At 32.6% G+C, this 22016-nt stretch overlaps 1 protein-coding gene across 1 annotated transcript; it reads right to left on the reverse strand.

The window, feature by feature from the left end:
* Nucleotides 1-450: 450 nt before the first annotated feature.
* LOC134279083 (kinetochore protein NDC80 homolog) lies at nucleotides 451-15186 on the reverse strand. The gene is made up of 16 exons (XM_062761431.1): nucleotides 15109-15186; nucleotides 14420-14684; nucleotides 14081-14192; nucleotides 13783-13869; nucleotides 12308-12493; nucleotides 11829-11912; nucleotides 11413-11506; nucleotides 10644-10750; nucleotides 10273-10417; nucleotides 9912-10117; nucleotides 8317-8457; nucleotides 7886-7975; nucleotides 4310-4402; nucleotides 3786-3916; nucleotides 2730-2832; nucleotides 451-1859 (listed from the first exon to the last, which is right to left on the reverse strand). Exons 2-16 carry the CDS (start codon nucleotides 14677-14679, stop codon nucleotides 1743-1745), a joined length of 1956 nt encoding a protein of 651 aa, XP_062617415.1. The 5' UTR covers nucleotides 14680-14684; nucleotides 15109-15186; the 3' UTR covers nucleotides 451-1742.
* Nucleotides 15187-22016: the final 6830 nt, after the last annotated feature.

Below are 22016 nucleotides of genomic sequence, written 5' to 3' on the forward strand. Positions count from 1 at the left end.
CTTTGGATACCAACATATTTAATTGCATTTAATAAAAGCTAAAGCTTCGCTATGTTGCCATACATGGGCATCAGTGTTTCACAAACATATCTTGTTTACCTTTTCTCCTTGTATTTTGACACAATATTACAAAAAAAAGTTTTGAGTGGTTAAGCCTAGGCTTTCAAATTTTGTCCACATTTTCTGTTTGACAAGACTAAACTTGGACACCATCTTTACGATCCTTTGACCCTGACCTTTGAGTTTAAGCCACTTTGAAAAACTTTAACATTGTCCACATATTTTGAATGAATGGGCAAGGACTAGTCGAGGGTTCTTTATACTTTATGTGTATATTCATTGTAACTAAATTATTATTGGTTCAAATATCTTAGAGCTTGTCTCACTTTAAAAAAAAATTTAAGTTTTAAAGCTTTAACAGTGGGTACTAAGTATGAATAAGAAAATCAATTTGAATTTTTTCTGTATATAAAATATACAACTTATGCATTTTATTTGCTCATTTGCATAGAAACACCAATACTTAGCCTTAACTCACTAACTTAATTCCCCTACATTATAGAGAGCTTTCCTTCAAGTACAGCATTTCTGTTACTTAGCAAGTTCATTCTGCTGGAAATAATTTGTAATCACAGCATTTTGTACATCTAGCAAAGCAGCTTCAAATTACAATCTTTAAATGTGTTTTTAATACAATGATTATTTAAAGCACAGAACAAACTAACAATCTTTTTATGCTTTCGTTTAAGCCATAAATAAAATCAAAAACAGAGGAACCCGTATATTTGCTGCCAACCAAACACAAAGTACATGTAAGTCCAAATGTATATTTATAAGTAGTGAAGGACACAAGAATATACTGTTATGACGAAACTTTTATGTATTTGTCAATGAACACCAACAAGACTGTAAAGTTGTGGAAGTCACTTCATATTTTGATATTGATTACAATGTTGTATACAAAATGCTGTTAAGGATTCTGATATCTGAAAATACAAAAGATTCAAGGCATAGAAAATATGGTACAAGTACATGTGTACTTAAGGTCCGGAATACAGTGTTATTTGGTCTGACAGTAGCTCTAGTGCCTTAAATAGAGTTTTTTACTTCATAGAAAAATATATACATTCAACATAACAAAGCACTATTTAGTTTAAAAATATTGGCAAAACTTTAAAAGAAAAAGTAGGTTCAGTCCACAAATCAGTATGCTGTACATAATTCTCATGATAAAGACCAGTGATAAGATATACTCATAAAAGTTAAAATTAAGCAGATATAACTATGACATGTAAACAGTATGAAATACATGTATACTTGAAATATTCATAAAAAGTCAAGCTAAAAGTCACAGTGCTAGGGGTTTCAAAAGGGCACCTGTCAAACATTTAATTTAAAAAAATCCAAATCAACTGCAATTACAATAAAATAAACTGATGTACAGATTTACTGTATGGACTTGATTCAAGTCAGGTTCCTAAATCTCTCACTGACTCACAGGTCAAAAGCTATCAAGTGTGAAAAGCAAGGACAAACAGATGAACAGTTAGACTTGCAGACATACATGTACATAGTAAATCCTTTAATAATACTATTCTTACACATAGACAACACAAAAACAATTTTTGAGTAATAAAAGTCAATAAACACTGAAGAACTAAGGGATTGTCCTTTCCCGTCTTTTTAATAATCTGTATTTTGGGCAACAACCTTTGTTTCATTTTTTAATTTCTTCTGACTATTTATTCGTAGTCTTTCTTCATTTTTTTCTTCACTTCCTGGTTACTCTCTTGACTTTGTGATTTCTCTGTCTCTTTCAATTTCTGTTCCAGTCGCTCTGTCATGTTATCTAACACTCCCTATAGTCAATAAAATTAAAATAATAGAAATACATTTCAAAACAAAGGAAGGTAATTCATCTACTGTAAGGTTAAAAGCAATGGTTCAGCAGCTAGAAGAAAAACTCAATGTAAACCATTTATTGTAATGGAAAATTCATTTTCTTTTTAGCATTTTTCTTCACAGTTATTTTTTAATATTTCATGAACAATTTTTGCTTGTTTTTAAGTAGACTTTTGCAAGTATAAAACCAAAAATCAATTATGTTAAATAGAAGTCTAGGCCCTTCATTGATATGGTGCATGAAAACAAATTCTTATATTCCTTATTCATTCAAAGTTACTGTAAACCAATTTTTATTTGCCAGCAAGAAATATCTGCTAGTTTCGCATCCTTCTGCAACTTGCAAACATTAACCTCTGTGAAATATTTATTTTTGCTATATACATGTATTTGTAGAGAATACTGTATGCAGGGAAATTTTTGCCCCTTTCACCCTACCCTCATTTGGGGGAATTTAAAATGGAGCGAAATTAAATAATACAGTATAACTACTTGAATGAAACTATGACTGGGCGAATTTAAAACAGGGCAAAACTGTCTGCAGGTGTGAAAGGGCAAAAATTGGACGGGTTGAAAATAACCCTGTATACAGTATTTCCACCATAGAGAAAAATAATCATCCCGGATTGATTTCAAACTGACAAATTGCAAATTAAAGATGACCCGAATAATAGTTGGTTTACAGAACTTCACAGAATATGCAAGTAATTTTACCCCTTCAAAGCTTGTGAAAATCAATGGACCCCCCTTACATTATATAAACCCCCTTCTTTCACAATTTTTAAAGAAGAAATCACTTTAGTACAACATTTAACTTTATGAATTACCTCAATTCTCTCTTTGTGGTCAATCATCTTGGACAAGGCGTTTTTCAGGAACGTTTCATACAACTGTCCATCATATTCCATTGATCTTATTTTACTCTCCACACTGAAAATTATAATACAGCTGTCTTATTCCATACAATTCAATACAAGTTCATCTGATAAGCCAAAAACCAAGGATAATTATATTAGAATCTGCAGTCCATCCTCTGTTTTGAATAAGTTTCTCTTTGTCTCAACCCATCACAGTATATTTCAAGTTTTTCTGACTGTTCTACAGAAATTTTACTGTACTTCTCATGAAAAACTGTGAATTTATTTTGAAAAAATATTCATTTTTGAACTGTTACTGTTGCCTATGTGATTATTAAAACTGTCAAAATTTTTGTCACATATATTTCTAGTTACTATGTTACGTGCAATATTATAGCAACAAATTTAAATGTGTGCACAGCCTAAGATACTAACTGAATTTTATGATCATCCTTCTGATTTTATGGTTTGCATTATTCAAGAAATGAAAATAATTCATGAACAGGAATGCTGTAATTGAAAGGTTATAAAACTATTGCAAAAAAATGAAGAAACTAGAAAGTAAAGAAGAATGTGGGCTGACTGGTCTACTTTGATATGGATTAGGCAGGAATGTAGGTGCACTTGAAAACTGAAAAGTTCATTATGCTTCAACTGATATTTTAATATACTAAAGATGTTCCAGGTTTCTGGGACATGGGGCATGGAAAAAGAAATCTTTTCCTGATACATGTACTGTTTTGATCTGTTAAAATATGCCATCATATTTGACTTGAGATTGTTAGGTACAAAATATTTACTTGTAATTTTAGGCACATTTTCGGTATCCTATGAATTTTACAAGACTTTGACAAAGTATTTCATGGTACATGCATAATAACTTTCCATTTATGAGTGACTTTCAAGTCTCTCCTGCTGTAGTCAGCCAACCAAAATGTCTCACTAGACATTTTAACTCCCAATATAAATTCATTCACATGATTCCTGCAGATTGGATGCTTATTACTGCATCTTCTGTGTACCTACATTTTCTGTGTGTCTCTCAGTTCTTTCTGTCCATCAGCTAGTGTTTTATTGGAAGAGAATTTCATAGAAGATATTTCCTTTTCCAGACTCTCCTTTTCTTCTTGTAGTTTTTGAAACTCTTTTTGGTGTACCTACATAGAATTGGACATGTAAAACAAATAATTTTTAAGAACTCTGAATCTGGATTTATATATCTGTGGTACATATCCTTTCTTTCTCTTCACTAGGTTTTGGCTTTTAAAAGTATTCAGTCATCTCAGACTTCCATAGTTTTCAATACATGTACTTCCTGATCATATAATCTTATCCCTAAGAGTACATTTCTAGCTCAGACTTTCACAGTATTCCAAAATTTTAATACAGCATAAATAAAATCTGCAGAGATCTTACAATTCTAAAAACATAACCGCTTTTTAATACAAACTGATTAATTTTTTGAAGCAAATAACTATTAATATATGTACAAAAGACTGAGGGAAAATAATAAATACAAAATTCTGAAAAGACACATTTCTGTGACTGACCTGCTTTTTAAACTCAATGTCCTCTTCTAATCGCTTTAATTGACTCTCTTTTAATTTCTGTTCATTTTCTAAATCCAAGCAATCAGCAACACACTACAAATAAAATTTATGCATTATAAACTACCCTTACTGCAGTTTCTACAGTAAATCTATGCACCTTTTTATCACTAAACAGGCCTGAGGGCAGCATTGTGAAACATTGAATAAAAAATTAATAGCCATTTTCTGTAACCACTTAAACTTCGTTGCCACGCATGGTCACCGATTTTGATGAAACTTCACCCATGCTTAGTACTTGACACCAGAAACAAATATCAAACAAAATTTTGTTGCTATGTGTCTCGGTTGCTATGGCAACAGCTGGAAGAGTTTGAAAAATCGAGATTTTCAGCCACTTTAAATCTTGACTGTGGCTTAATAAAAACTAGAAAAAGCAAACAAACCATTCTCACAAAAACATGACACCTTGATGTCACTTATACTGTAAAGAAACTGTTTAGAATATATCTCTAAGTAAGTGGTAACCAAGGGTACATTTGGAATACATTTAAAATGCTGAAATATGCTGAAAAACACTCCGTATTCACTAATGGTAGGTGTTACATGCTCAGACTCAATCAAAGACTTAAGAAAAACAATGAAAATGTTCGACCTTAAGTATATAAGTATAAGCATTATTATTCTATAAATAACTTTTATGGTTGCCATGGTAACACAGTGTAACCATGTAAAACCAGTAACTAAGATTGGGTTAATGCTACTGTCTTGATGAAAAACATGAAAATTCAAGACTGGCAAATATGCATCCTTAGAACCTTGCAACACCAAAACCATAAGAAAAATTGGGTATAATTGCTACTTTGCAGTGTTACCATGGAAACAAAGTACCAGTGCTTAAAAGTGAATTATTTTTCGCTGCATTAAGAATTAAATTGCCATTTAATCAAGAAACAAATTAAAGGACTCAGCTTGAATAGTACTTATCTGTTAGAACTGAAGTTGAATATCATATATTGATAAAATTTGATGAATAAAACAACACTGTTGCTATGGTTACCAAGAAGGGGAAATGTTCGATTTTGTGAACTTTATATCAATATTAAACCCTGTGTGCCAACTTCTTGCATCCACTTAGAGACTTGGAGCACACCAACATCTTATAAAATTGATCATTGTTATGAGGAAATCTGCTTTTTTTAAAAGATAGGATCAGATTTAAACATACAGAGTTACTTTGAAGGCTCTCTGTGGTATAAAAACCTTGGCAACCATTGCCAACCAAAATGAAATATCATATTTTGTTCTTGGTATATGTTTCAAGGCTCTTTTTTCTATTATTTGGTCACATTTCATCCTATAATTGCTTTTTATTTTTACGTGTATGACTTTATAAAATTCAATGAATATTTTTTTTTACTTTTGAATACTTTGTTACCATAGTAACGTATGTAATAGTTGATTTACAAAACATGTTTATCATGCATTTGAGACATCTGACCTTCAACTTTTGGAAACAGTCATTGCCAACTGTTTGCTTTGCTGCAAATGTTAACTATGGGGCTCTAAACATGTTAAAAAATGCCATTTTTCGAACTTTAAGACATGTTGCCATGGTAACTATAAAACATAGCAACCAATTTTTGACTGATTTCAGTTTAGGGTATCAATGACTTTATCATAGAGAGTTTGGAGAAATTCTGAGACTATGCGTGCCACAGCTCCTATATAAAATTTCAAATCATTACAGAGAATGGCTCTTAAAATCTTTTAGGTTGACTGGTTAAATGTACTGAAGATGTACTTTTTTCTGTGTGGTCACAGTACAGTGAATTCATTTTACTTATAGTTACATAAACATGATTAGTTCTATGTATTTTTCTCTGAAAAAAAAGAAGTTTGTTTGTATCATATGTTCTTTAGACAAAAACAGTACATGTGTATTAATATACATCAGGGTTCTCCACATTTGAAAATTTAACCATGGAGGAAGCTGCGCGAAGGCGAAATGTGACCCAAATGTGTGTTAGACTTCCTACTCTTCATTAACCAATGATTGGTTTTACAATTTTTAAAATTAACCACTGCAACACAAAACAATGGAATAACTATCACTTTTTAAAGTAAAAAAAAATTGAAAAGGATTTATCCTGTATCTTACTTCACAAATGTACTAAAATTTTCCCAAAACTGTAGTACATGTAACCTTCTGAAGGAATTTAAAGAAAAATTGTTGATACAGTAAATCAGTAACCATGGCAATATTTTTGAGAAATTAATAATCATAAGAATTGTAGCCTGTTGTATGAAATATTTTGTTTCACTATATAAACGTTTTATTTTTCTAGATATTGCATTTTCCACCAAGTTTAGTTTACTTTTCCACGTGCCCAGTGCTAAAAATAGCGCCACGCGATGTTTCATAACAACGGAAAGTAACTCTAAAACTACGACTATACCGGCGATTAAAACTAAGATTGTTAAGACGGCGATTGAGACGTAGGCCCTATGCACATTTTATCAAAAAGATAGTAAAGTTAAAGCTTAAAAACAGAGCATGGGAAATTGATTAACTACAGAGGAATATGAAATTTTTACAGAGTATTTTTTTTCTGACACAGCATGCATGCCGATTATCATGCTTGTAATTGTCATCTTTTAAATGAACGCTCAAGTCGTTATATATCTAATCATGTAGTGAAAATGTTGACGTTCCCCAAAACTATTTACATGTGTACAGGATACTAAACTCTCAAAATATTAATCATCTGATCAGCTGATTGACTCTCCACTGATTGTCACGCTTCACAGCATAGTCAGCTCGATGATTAACGTGTTTGTTTAGTACAGTCGGCTTTCCTTCGAGGCATGCGAGGTGCAGGGCAGGCGTAGTATAAACACAACTACTCAAGTCATTAAAAAAGTAGGTGTCAGGACTGAAATGCAATAAAATTTAAGCATGGCGGCTGCCGATTTTAACCATGGTGCAGCTCGTTTAACCATGGCGCACAAAAATTTTACCATGGCGGGCTGCCATGGTAAAACCCCTTGTGGAGAACCCTGTACATAAAAGTCATACTCCTGTCATTTTACGATTAAAAGAGCCACAAAATCACATGCACTCTATGGAAATAAATTCCAATAATGTTTGTTGCATATGCAAATTCCCATTTGACCTATGTCCTCTAAGTACTGTTAGTACTGGGTTGCCCTTATTTTACTAAAGTAAAAGTCTAAGCATACATATATATTTAGGAATACAGTCTGACCTTCTTGTAAGACTAGACAATCACAAAGGCAAATCTGAAAACTCCAAACATGAAATTATTTCTGGATTTAAGGCCAAGGTTGAGTTTGTGGCCAGACAGATTAAGATTAGTATGTCTCTTTTTTAAACATCAAAAGGAAGAAAACTGCATGAATAAGCACTGAATACCTAACCATATCATTATGTCTACAATGAAATCCATAAGATTTAAAGAACAATAGTAATTTTCAGAGTAAAACATTGCTTGAGCCACAAAGCCAGAGTTCTGTTAATCATAACCTTCAAATTAAAAAAATATTGCTGTCTTTTACCTGATCAAACACATCCTTTTCCCCCATCAGCTCCTTTGATTTCTCATGCATCATTTCAGCCCACTGTTCTTTCAAGGAATGCAGAGCAGGCTACAAATAGAGGCTTCTATCAGTTTATCACAAAAGGAAAGGTTCACTTTATATGACCTCTACCTTCACATCAAAGTTTAAGTTTCTTCAAAATATGGATAAAACAAATCTTTGTAACTAAAATACAGTAAAAAATGTTTAAATTGAGACTTTGTCAGAATGAGGCTAGAAAGTCAAATATTCATGTCTTATTGCTAATATGTGGATAAATTCAAATACATATTTTCTATGTTACTTAAATCTTGACAGTGAAACAAATTTGGATAAATCATGAAAAAAGACATACAAGTTTTTAAATATTACTAAATTTTCAAAGACTAATCCAGAATTCAGTGTGGTACCTTGACAACTTCAGTAAATTTATCCCTAGCACTGTAAGAGGGAGATAACTCATAGTCCACACCACCAGCATATTGTGCTGTAGATGGCAGAAGCTTTAACCGCTGGGCCAAATCATTGTACTCATTGCAAGAAGATTCCACCTACAAAAATAACAAACACCTGATTCACTCTCATCTATATTAGCTTCAGATGATCAGTTTATAGCATTCAAAGCCTTTATGTATACAACGAGGTACAGTAAAACATGCTTATAGTGAACATGCTTATAATGTATTGACTCTTACAGTGAAGTGATTTTCATTTCCTGCTACAACTTTAAAATTTATTGTAAATGTAAAAGATTAATACAAAAAATTATGCTTATAATGAAGCAAAATCATCTGTCCTGAGCACTTCTATATCAGTGTTTGAAACTCACTGGAAAATTAGCAAGACATGCAGGGTTGATTGCTAGTGAAACTTGTCAGCCCTGCCTAAAATGTACTAGCCCCCAAAAAATAATTGTCTTTTATGTTAAGTTCGTTTTTAATAGAAATAATATGAATGGGGCCAGAACACTATATATTCAATCCCGGACCCATAGGCTGATGAATTCTACCCGTTTGCTTGTTACACTTTACAACCATTTATATATTAGTTGATTTGAGAGAGTTTTATCAAATATCTGAAGTTAAGTTTATGGAAATATTTTACACGTCCAGCCGGGCGTTCCCCCTATCAAAATTTGTGCATCTCGATCCGTTGGGTGCACGGTTGTTTCAAACACTGACTATATAGGCATGTTTTACTTTATTAATTTATATGTAAATAAATCTCTGAATATCAGGTAGCTGGCCTGTCAATCAAATCAGTACCTATTGTTTTTAGTTTGATTGACAGTGGTATAAAGTATTCATCTTGAATAAGATAGATTTGGGGGGGGGGGGGGGGGGGGGGGGAGTCAACATAAAATTCGGACTTTAAGAAGAAATTTACATCTTTTTAAAGTTAAACATATCATCTAAAAGTTCTCAGAGCCTACAGACATAGGGAAGCTCTTTCACTTATAAACTGCTGAAAAATTATTTAATCTCCCCAAATTCCACAAAAATAATTATACCATACTGTGACCTTATTTAACATGTCAGGGGCATAACTTAAACAAGTTATTTTAAAAAATAACTCAAATGAGTGACAAATGTTTGACTAAATATAAACCTTGCTCAATGCAGAAAAAGTGTTCAAAGTCTTGGGAAAAGTGGGGAATTTTTTTTATTTAATGATTAAAATTGGACATATACACCATGTGGATAAAACCACAAAATAAGGAGTAATATGCTGTTTATCTCCACTACCTCACCAATTCTCCATTGGAGTCGGTGAACTCCATCTAGTATTACATAATGGAATCCCAAAATGCAATGCAAATTGGCAGGATACACGAAATTTCCAAGAAATCAATGTCCAAGTAGGATATAAAAATAACTTATTTAAGTTATTTTTCAAAAAAAAATTGTGTGTGTGAAATAATGTAAAATAACTCATTTGAGTTATTTTTGAAAATAACTTGTTTGAGTTATGCCCCTGACATGTTTAAGATCATGCAGCAACTGACCATTTCTAGCATTTTGGATGCCTTCATCTCCTCAGACCAGATCTCCTGGTCAATGTTGGCCACTCGGGCCTCTGCGTCGTCAATCTGACGTAACATGTCCTTCCTGTTGATCTTAATTCGTTCAATGTCTTCGGGGCTGAATTCCTGGGACTCAAAGATCAACTGCTTCTCTTGGTTTTTGGCCTTGATACTGTTTAAATCTGCAACTACAAAAAAGAGTTATCATTGTGTATTTCTCGCATTTTAAACAAAAGAATAGTGAGTAAAATTCAACTATTAAATAAAAATTTTCATCAGAAAATTGTACTTAACAGCTGAAAAAATATCTAAAATATGCAGGAAAAGAAGGAGATGTCAATACCAAGAGTTTCCAACTCTTCATCCAAACTCTGTATGTTCTTTTCCTGGCTCTCTACGTAATCGTCCAGTTCATTCAGGTATTTGACCATCTTCTCATCATTTTCTTTAGAATTGACCTCCTCTTCTCGCATTCTCTTGAGTTTTTCCTGCAATTGCAGATTTTTGCACTGCAATTAATATTCTGTATCTAATCATAATTTGAGAGAGTACAAAATACAAGATTTTATTGACCAATTAAGGCCCCTAAAAGGCAACATACATAAATGCACAATTTAAACATATTTTACAATATAAATCGTTTTATAATGAATAGTTATATAAACGACCAAGTTGCATCAGAATACAATACTGTCCTGTAAATCATAACTATACCTGAGACTCTAGGATTTCCTGTTCCAGACTTTCTAACTCTTTTTCCAATCTCCTATTCTCGTCATCTAAGTTTTCTAGGCCACCACTTATGCCATAAAGTTTTTGATCTGCAAAAAAAAAAAAAAAACAAAACAAACTTAATATTATAGTTACACACAATGTTAGTTTTAATATGTATTCTGTAAACTCCAGGTACCTGACTTTGATTTACCCTGGAGATGTGCGATTGCCTTTCATTTGTCTTGGAAAAAGAGTTCAAAATATTAAAGTTAAGAACTTAAGACAAACAGAGGGGCCGACAACAAATAAACTTTTAACATAATGGCTCATTTTAGCCTTTGCCTCAGATGAGCTAAACAGCTGAAGTATCTATGATCATATTACAGAGCACTGACTGATAACATCATGACTGATTTTGTAACTGAGTTTTGACTGACTGTCAGACACTATAAGTGGAAAAATTACACTTCTGTGTGTGGGTAATGGGGAGGAGGGAGGGGGTCTGGGAAAATATTGTTATATAAAATACCGTATAGCGGGTTTTCTTGGCGGGTGTAAAATTTGGCATTTTGCATGCTTTAAGGTATACCAATAATTTTTGCGTAATTTATTTTAGCGGACACAGGATTTCAGCTCTTTGTAAATGAACACTTAGAAGAGTAATGAATATTTTTGCGTTTCAAATGTTAGTGGGCTGCCATCAAAACGCCAAAATTAACACCCCGCTAAAAAACCCGCTATACAGTAACAAAATACCATGATTTCTTACTTAGATGATTAGAAAGATGTTCATCATAATCTTCAAAGGTATCGTATCCCTCCATATAAGCAGCATATGTTTTCTCAACATAATCAAACAAAATCTAGAGACAAAAGAGTTCAATCTATGAAAATATTTTTCACAATGCACAACTTTACACATGTTATTGAAATATATCATGTTCACAGTTGCAAAATAGTTTTAAATTTCTGAATACAGTTTTCTCATTTTTACACTTTATCTTCAAGATGGATTTTTTAAATTATAATATGCAGATAAAGAATTTTTTTTTAAATCCCAAAAAGATAAATTAACATAAAAAAAATATTTTTTTTTTTTGATTTTATAAGATGCATTATGAATGCAAAAATGAAGGATATGCATGTACAAGTAAAATGTAGAGGGTAAAATCTATGTGATTAAACCTGTGATTCTGGTAGGGAATCAAACTCATCTTCATTTGGTGGAAAGAGGTAATGGTCAATGGACATTCCAACCTGCATACCAAACTGGAAAAAAAAATCAAAATAATTACAAATATCAATCTTTAGTTGAATTTTGGACCAAATTCCTCATTTATTGTTTCTCTTTTCAATAATGAATAGTTTTTTTCATAGATCAGATCAAAATAATATTATAAATATACGGTATAGATCAGGCTCTGGGGACACATAACTCACTTTTGATATTAGTCTCACTTTTCCACTATATATTTCTATTGTAAAAGTGAGACTGAGATCAAAAGTGACCTTGTCTAAGTGTAATGGGCCTGGTGCCTGATCAGTCTAATATTGTTCAATATATGGTTTCAGATTCAAATTTTTAAACTGAATTATATTTTTTCTTCCTCAAAATCTTTGTGTAATTATATACATTAATTTTAGGAGGAAAATAACGGTGATACCTTAATTAAGTCCACCATCCACACGAGGGCTGCGAGAATTGTGGGCCAGGTGTGAGGTGAACCCAGAGCAAACATGGCCGTCTTGGAGATCATAAAAGGATAGCCCAGTTCCTTGAAGATTTTGGGAATTTCTTCCTCTGGTTTTTTCCCTATCCTGTATCTTGGAGTTAACATACTGTAGAGGAACTGAATTATAAAGATGTTATTACATGTAGTTGAACTTCAAATATGACTTATATTTAATAAAATGAATATGATTATTATTATGAATTCGGGATTTGTGTTATTAAGGCATCTATCTGCAATTGATAATTTTATATGCCGTCTTACAACTGGTTGAAAACCATGTTTATTTTCTCATTCACCATAACTGACACAAATATAAGGTTACATATATAATAGGGGTGGGATGATACACAGATCTTGCGATACGATACGTATCTCGATATTATGATAAACTATAAAACTATTTTAAAATATTATTTTATTTCATTTTCTGTCTTGACATTAATCAACTGTTACATGATAAATTACAAAACTATGCAAAAGAATTAGTATTTTATTTCATTATTTTTTGTCTTGACATTAAATCAACAAATTATTCTTAGACTATATAAAATCATGTGTGCTTTGAAATTATTACTTGAAGTTCATCAATTTCATAGACTAAAACTTTACAAAAACAATAATACATGTACATATTATTGTTACTAAATTTCTGTAAAGAAGTTGTTTACAAACAGTTGTGTAGTTCATCAAAGAACACTGACTAAAATTTCATATAAAAAAAACAGCACATTTACATTATAATCAATTGCTGAAAGTCTGTAGCCTAGTTGAGATTACAAAAAAGCACGAGATGGACTAACAAATGTTCTGGAAACGATACTTTCTATGTATATGATGCTTTACATACTGAACTTTTCTTGTCCAATCTTCTGAGGCTGCTTAAAAGTGAAAACGTACGTTTTACCCTTAATCAACGACTTATTAGTTCTACAGCGTGTTTTCAATATCATCATCATCTCTTCGCTTCGTACAAGCCGCCATTTTTTCCAACGACAGGTATTTTCATTTTCAATTTTTGGATAGGTCGTTCGTGTATCGTTTCGTATCGATATTTGAATGCTTGTATCGTAAACCGTATCTTAAAGGAAAATATCGATATGTATTGGTGTATCGGTATATCGTCCCACCCCTAATATATAATAGACACTAAAATAAATCTGAAAAGTTGTGTAGATACATGTAGATTTCAAATGGACGGCAAGCTGTCTGTGAAAATGTAATGTACAGATAAAATACATTCTCAACTAGGTTACAGTTTTGGATTATATTTCTCCCTAACTAAGAATAATGCTACTAAATTAAAACTTAAAAGGGTCATAAAATAAGAATGTAATGTAATATCTTTACATATTACAGTAATAAAATTTATAAACATAACAGTAGTGACACCAAAAGAAAATAAATACCTCAAATATCTGAAAGAAATCTTTTCTTGGAGGAGCTTTGAGAATCTCTGGGGATAATTTGTGAGGGTATCCTTTTTCTGATAAAAACTGAAATAATTAAATTGCTATAACTATTTGCTGCTTTTGATATCAATAAACATGCCATTTCATGCATATATAAGAAATCTATCAATATTTACTATTAATAGGATACCCATTGTTCCAACCAATTTTATATAAATGTCTCTCTTTTAATAACATTGCAAACTGGAACTGATGTAGCTTTGCTTGAGTATTTATGTTTAATACATGACTTTACCTCTACTAGCCTTGCAACACATTTGGCTTGAAAGTTTCTGTCAGAAATTTTTCTAGGATCTTTTGGTATTCCATTCACCATTGGGACTCCCATGTGACTACTTCTACGCATCCTAAAAGAAGATTAAAGTTCAGGCAAAATTCTTACAATGAATTTGAATTTTTAAAAGTATATTAGGTTTCCCTTCCAACACATTTAATTAACAAAAGCATAATCAACATATATATGATGATATCATCTGAGAATTTAATTCCAAAGTCAAGGTATCAAACTCAATTTCACTAAAAATATTGTATATCAGTTATGACAGTAGTTTTGAGATTAAGAATTAATCGATACCCTTTGTTAGGGGTCTTAGTTGGGCGGTCACCATGACTTCCAGCAGAACCTGCACTATATCTGTACCCAGTCAGCTTAGTTTTCTTAGAGGAGGTTGTGATCTTTGAGTTCTCCTCATTCCTCACCCTCAGTGGCATGGTCCCTCCCACAGAGGGGCGACCCGTACCCCCTACTGATGACCTGGAGGCTGAGGAGGTCCGCTTGCTAGCACTGCTGTAGTGGGACGTGGACGACCGTCCCAGAGATGAGGACCTCCGCATGACAGCTGAAATAAACAATAGTTAAGATTCCTGGTTAACATGATGTTGTCTGGTTGTAAATGATCTCAGGGACCTATATACTAGTACATAGGTCCATGATGATCTCTTGCTCTTTCAGATTTGAACCTGCATTTTTTCACAACTTAGTCAAATCAAGAAGAAGTAAAACTTACCTAAAAACGGTTTTATAATTTACAAAAGAGAACTTTATTACATTACAGATGACACATACCTAAAAACAAGTCATATCATATATGTATCATCACAAAAAGAAAATATTTTTTTAAAGAACACGATAAAGTTCGTCTATTTTCATGTTACATCTTTTACCCTCATAGCCCTAAAGGAAAATATAAAGTAAAAATGACAGAGAGTATATAATGAAGCATTTTTATTATAAATTGTAAAATAAAGGGATAATGTACATACCACACTATTTGTTTACAAATTTATATACATTTCCGCTTTCGCGCCTCTTTCAAATACGCATGCGCAAGGTTGTGAACAAAAGTTGAATAAAAACGTTTGATTTCCGTATTCAACTTGGCCTTAGGAACCCCGTTGGTTTGGCTATTATATTGCTTCCTACGGGACCTGTTTCAAGCTAGTAATTTGTGTAGATTACATCAATGATGTGATACTCATATTCATTCTATGATTATGTAAATATTCTGTATTATTTGCATTTTTATTATTATGCAAAAGCGGGTTCTTGATACTCAACTTGTTTTGGTAGATTTTTTTTTGATAAAATATTTTTCCATCAGATCCTTGAAAAACTGGAAAATTTTAACCCTATTCAATTTACAAAGCAAAGTTACTAATTCTTACATGTAATAAGATAATTGCATTGTTGCTCAGTTATGGGGGGGGGGTATCTCTTAGGAAAATGTCAGTAACAAAAATATCCATTAGATAGAATCATTCTGCGGAAGACAAAACACATCTTTTTCGGGGGAGTTGAAAGTTAAAAGTCATCTTCCTACGTCAAAGAAGGCTTCTGATCGACTCCACTGCCAGTGACTGACAGACTCCACATAATTTTGGCCCGTAGCTTTTTTCTGAGTATAGTCTTTTATCCCCATTTTCAAAAGTGAGTTATCTCCCCTCAAAATCGGAACTCTTCAACACTAGCATAACTTCCGCGGATACATGTTACGATAATCCAACAAAATAGTGATCAACTTACACGCTGTATTTAAAAATTTTAAAAGAAGGAAACGGTTTGCATTTTTTTAGATAATAAATTATTTTATAAAGGGTCTGTTAGCCCCCCCCTTTCTAGAAAGCTATACGAATTAGCCAGGCACGTAGCATCGTCTTTAAAAGGGGGGGGGGGTAGCCAAAGAAATATGTTTTTCCACAGGAGTCTGAAGTTTTAATCGTCAAAAAAAAAAAAAAAAAAAATCCGGAAAAAAATTTTCCTACCCTTAACTAAAAAAACCCCAGGATGGCAACGTGTTTTGGGGGGACCCACCTAAACAAATAGATCTGGGCTTGGTCGGAAAAATCTCGCAACTAATTCAGTATCCGGAGTGTTTGTGCTATTTATTCAAGTTAAGAAATCAAATCTGCTTGAAGACTACGGGCTGTTCATGGCCTTTTTTCCAGTTTGACAGCTCATCCTGGACTCCATGCCACTAAACCGGAAGTGAACTCCGATGTGAATATATGACGTAATTGAAGAAAAGAACCAAAAAAATGCATGTAAAACTTCATGTACAATTTTATGTTACCCTACGTGATCAATAAAAAGATATATTTTTCAAACAAAATAATGCTTTATAATGGCGCTTAGTCTAACTATTTGGCTCATTGTCGACATGGCTTTTCAGTGATTTAAATTTGGCGCTTGTAAAAACTGAATTATCTGTCCCTGGTACACATCGTCGTACAAGTAAGAAAAAGAATAAATAACTTTTTAAAGTTCTGTTAAATATATCTAAAATAACTGAATAAAATTACGTTGAACAATTATTTATTTTATTTCATTTGAACAAGTTTTTATAAACGTCAAATATACACTGCGAGATTCTCTTCCGGTTTAGTGGCATGGAGTCCAGGATGAGCTGTCAAAGTGGAAAAAGGGCTAGGAACGGCCCGTAGTCGTCAAGCAGATTGAATTTTTCACATTAAATAAATAACAAAAACGCTCCGGAAACTGAATTAGTCGCGAGATTTTTCTGGCCAAGCCCAGATCTATTTGTTTAGGTGGGTCCCCCAAAAACACGTTGCCATCCTGGGGGTTTTTTAGTTAAGGGTAGGAAAATTTCTTTCCGGATTTTTTTTTTTTTTTTTTTTTTTGACGATTAAAACTTCAGACTCCTGTGGTTTTTCTTACCTGGAAAAGTTGGCAAGCAAAGAAAAACCTTGCCCAAAGTTGAAAAAGCTAATACTTATTTCAGTACCAGTTCCTTGGCATACAATACTACATTTCCCTTATATAACTTTACCGTAGTATAAACTGAGTGTGTGTGGGGGGGTGGGGGGTGGGGGATTGACAACCTGTCTATCAATGAACATTTTCAATAGAAAAAGTAATATTGGGAAAAAAGTGGGGGTTGGGCTAAACCCCTTGACCCTTCACCCCCCCCCCTCCGTGCGTACAGGTACAGAGAATATGTAAATGGGTTGAACAGTTGAAAATGAACCAAAGTTGTGAAAATTAATATTATTATTAGAATTTTTAAAGCCATATATGGCGTATGTACAATGAAAGTTATTAAACTAAAATTATAAGAACTTATTATTTGTATCATTACTTTATATAAAGATAGAACTTTTCCGTAAATTACAAAATGTAAGTCAATTGCGTTATAAAGATATCACAATTTAATTTGGATATTTGGAATTTTCTCCGACTCGGAAGAAAATACAAGAGATTTAAATAACACATTACAGAGAAGATAAAATCGTATTATTAGGTGTTTTCCGTGTTCAGAATTGTATGAAAAGCTTTAATTTAAATGTATTAACTATATTTCTTTACTTAATTTTGTATTTTTCAAAATATATATTTTTTTGATCAGTTACGCCATATATGGCTTTAATTGTGAATTCAATAAAATTACGGTACATATATTTTTTCACAGATGTACATGTATGTCAGTTACCCGGAGTCTCTCTCTCTCTCTCTCTCTCTCTCTCTCTCTCTCTCTCTCTCTCTCTCTCTCTCTCTCTCTCTGATATTGTTTATTTACACACTTTGCAAAAAAAGAATAACTTATAAAAATAAATACATGTACTTACACTGAAAGGATTTAAAAAAAAATAAATAACACTTGAGAAAAGATTGTTTTCAGTTAATTAACGAGAAATACGCTAGGAAATTATTGTATTGATCAATTTCGTGTTTCTGCTCTCAATTCTCTGATCTAAAACAAAATGTGTATTTTACTCGGGAATATACATGTACATATGCTTAGATCCTACACTAAAACTTTGATTAAATGCAGCTCAGACTTTATACGACATATGTAACACGAATTCAGGTCGATGCTATTTTAATTAGTCTTTCTTCGTTACATGAGCACATGAGATTAAATTATTCATTTAGAATTCCATTCAAAGTTTTAATACTAAATTGTGAATCAATTATTTTACAAATAGAAAATTCTAGAAACACGGTTAATTCAAATGAAATAGGCCTTTAATTGTCACCAAATGTGTTCTTGTAAGTAAAAGTTCTATGTTATGACATACAATCGAGCAAAAACGCAGTTTCTTGGTATCGGTAGCGGAAGACGAACTACTGCTGTATATGCAGCAATTTCAGAGGTAAAACTGTAGATGGACATGTCATCAGTCTTCAAAAAATTCCTAGAGATACAATGAAAATATGGCTGCAGCAGGCTAGATTAATTCGTAAAAACTTTATAACTAAAAATTTGTTCCGCACATTTTGTAAATAATGATGATCCGTCTGCAGAACATCCACTACCGAAAATTAGCTTTTTTGTTTGTGTTTTTTTTTAATAGGCCTATTCGAATATGTATCAGCATTTTAATAGTAATTTGTTTCTTTTTTTTGTAAAGGGGGGGGGGGGGGGTCACACAGCACCTTATTATAGTACTACACAGATTAATACAAATCCAGAAAGAGACTATGAGTGGGCAATTTAAAAAAAATACGAATCAGTTAAGATTTCTTTTTATTCACAAACACAAAAACATTTTTCCATATGACAGAGGCATACACCATGAACATGTTTACATCAAGAACGTCCGCGGAAGTGACTTTATTTATAGCGCATGCGTATTAAACACAGTAAAAGAGTTCCCTTCAGGGGAAATAACTCACCTTTGAAAATGGGTATATATATATATATATATATATATATATATATATATATATATATATATATATATATATATATATATATATATATATTTTTTTTTTTTTTTTTGGGGGGGGGGGTATACTTAATTGTCTGATTTCTTTTAGATCTCCTTAATTTATTAATCGTTGCTATATAACCCGTATAAACAGGCCTGAATATGTATTGCCTTGGGCTGAGTTGGGCATATACATTTTAAAGTTTATACATGCAACATTTGGCAGTTTCTAACATCGATCTGGGAGATCAACAGAATTATTCTGTATACATCGGTGTTCATTTTGGTTTAAAATTAAAATTGAGTGCTGACGGTATAAAATTTTGTTCTGGTCATCTTTTAAATATTAATTTCAATAATAAAAATAAATCCAAAAATTGCTTGTTCTATCGCAACCGACTTGCTAAAAATAACCCGAATTAAACTTTTTTTGTAAAACTTCCAGGAAACGAAATAATTATGTTTTTTTTTTAATTCGTTCAAAAATTCTGAAATTGTCAACGTTTTGTATTAATATCTTTATTTTTAATAGAATTTGAAAATTCAGCATTGAAGTTGAAATTTACTGCATGGGGAAAGTATTTCCCCATGGCACTTTCTTACTAACTTTTTTTAGGCTAACACCCATTGAATTATTCAAGTGGCTGACTTTACCCAACTTTATCACGGGTACCTGTAAAGTGCGAAACGAAAAAGAAACGAAACGAAACGAAACGAACTGAAACGAAACGAAATCTGCCGAAACGAAACGAAATCTACCGAAACGAAACGAAACCTACCGAAACGAAACGAAATCAAAACGCAACCAGCCGAAACGAAACGAAACAAAACTTTCAAAATGTTTTTTTTTTTCAAATCAAAGTATATACATGTACATATAGTTATATAATGTGTAACTGCATATGATCTATTTTCATTCAAAACGAACCCTGTCGAAAGGAAACGAAGAAGGATATGGATATAACGAGCATTATTCGATCTCAAATTTAAAGTCCATAAAACAAAACTATCAAACTGTTTTTTTTTTTCTCAAATCAAGGTACATGTATATAATTATATATATGTAACTGCATATGGACTTCAAATAAAATTTATATAGCACTTTCAATATAAAATTTAATTACCGATAAATTATGCTTCCTTCTCAGACTAATGCTGTATTTACATGTTTGTCAGCTGGAAATATGCACGAACGTATAATGCATGCATAATTTTAATATGTACAGTATTTTCTAATTTTTATGTCTTACTCTTATTTTCAGCCTTATTTATCTAGATACAACATAACTATCAAACTTCCGTCGCCTGCGTGGCGCAGTGGTTAGAGCGTCTGCTCTAGAGTCGCGAAGTAAGGAGTCAATCCTTGCGTCGCGGGTTCGAATCCCACTGTGGGACGTGGAGACCGGTCCTTCGGATGAGACCGTATAAACCGAGGTCCCGTGTCGCAGTAGGTGCTGGCACGAGAAAGATCCCTCCCTGCTCAATGGCCCTGAGTGCCGAGTATAGGACAAAATTTGCAGCTCTCCACCGGTAAATGGTGGCGTCTCAATATGAGTGAAAAAATCTCGAGAGGGACGTTAAACAATATACAATCAATCATTCAAAACTATCAAACTTCCGAGTATTTAGTATTCCATTCCGAGGTGTCTGGTTTTATCGTTCAATTACACATGTAGCTCCAACCGGAATCTTGTGCTTTTTTAGAGCTATACATGTGCATACAAGCATACTGTCCTATTTTTTTCAGTGGTTTGCAATAAAGAGGCTCGACCAAAGATGTCTAAAACGATTTAACTGACAAGAAAAAAGTCTCTCGAAGCGAACGATGTCATTTTTAAGTAGATATATTACTCAATGATATGTTAACAAAATATGGCATAGGCGTCGGAAGCGGGGGGGGGGGGGTTAAGCCCCCCGCACAATTTTGCAAAGATATGTATTATATAGGCATCAAAAATTGGAGTTAACTTTTTTTGTTAGTTAAGCCCCTCCCTCCCCCACCCCACCCAACTTTCATTTTCCTTCTGACGCCTATGTATGAGCTTGAAGCGAAACAATTGCCTGTGGTGCTTGAACTATATAAATTTCTTATGGAATGAAAATAGATCATATGCAGTTACACATTATGTATTACTATATGTACATGTATATACTTTGATTTGAAAAAAAAAACTGAAAGTTTTGTTTCGTTTCGTTTCAACTGGTTTCGTTTTGATTTCGTTTCCTTTCGTCTTGGTTTCGGTAGGTTTCGTTTCGTTTTGGTAGATTTCGTTTCGTTTCGGCAGATTTCGTTTCGTTTCAGTTCGTTTCGTTTCGTTTCGTTTCTATTTCGTTTCGCACTTTACAGGTACCCCTTTATCACCTCAGAAATGCTCCTTGTACTGGCTCACAGTAAAATGAAAGAAACTACACGTGACGAAAAGGGAATTGTTCATAACATCTTTACACGCGCCACGTAACGAACCACTCATAGGTTCAAGTTCCTTTATATTCTATTTTGGGGGGTCAATAACATAAAAGACAATTGATGTATTGTTTAAATTAAGTTCCAAAACGTTTCACGTACTAAAATAAATGGAGACAACTCTTGTTTTCTTAAAAGATATGTATTATGATTTATATTTTTAAATATATCTTTAAATATAAAACCTCTACTAATTTAATAAAAAAAAATATTTTCTAATTAAACGAGAAACAAACTTTCAATAAATAAAATAGATCTTTATCATTTATTTGAAAAATTGAATTAAAATTGTGTTGTAATTCTATTAAAAATTAACTACATAAGTAAAGTTTGCGACACGATAACTATTAAAAGTGTGAAAAAATAAATAAATTTCCTATCACAGTAAACTTGTAACGTTTGTATCGACTGTATAGTTGGTAATCTTTTCAAATGTCTCTAGAGGGTGACCTATAGTCGCCTAACATAAACAAACACAATATAAGATGTTGGGCAAGAAGAATAAGATACGTTGTCATTTAAGAATGACAATGTCCAT

This window comes from Saccostrea cucullata, unplaced genomic scaffold, assembly GCF_032062105.1.
Source record: "Saccostrea cucullata isolate Sc308-1 unplaced genomic scaffold, CSIRO_AGI_Scuc_v1 ctg506, whole genome shotgun sequence".
NCBI classification, from domain to species: Eukaryota; Metazoa; Mollusca; class Bivalvia; order Ostreida; family Ostreidae; genus Saccostrea; species Saccostrea cuccullata.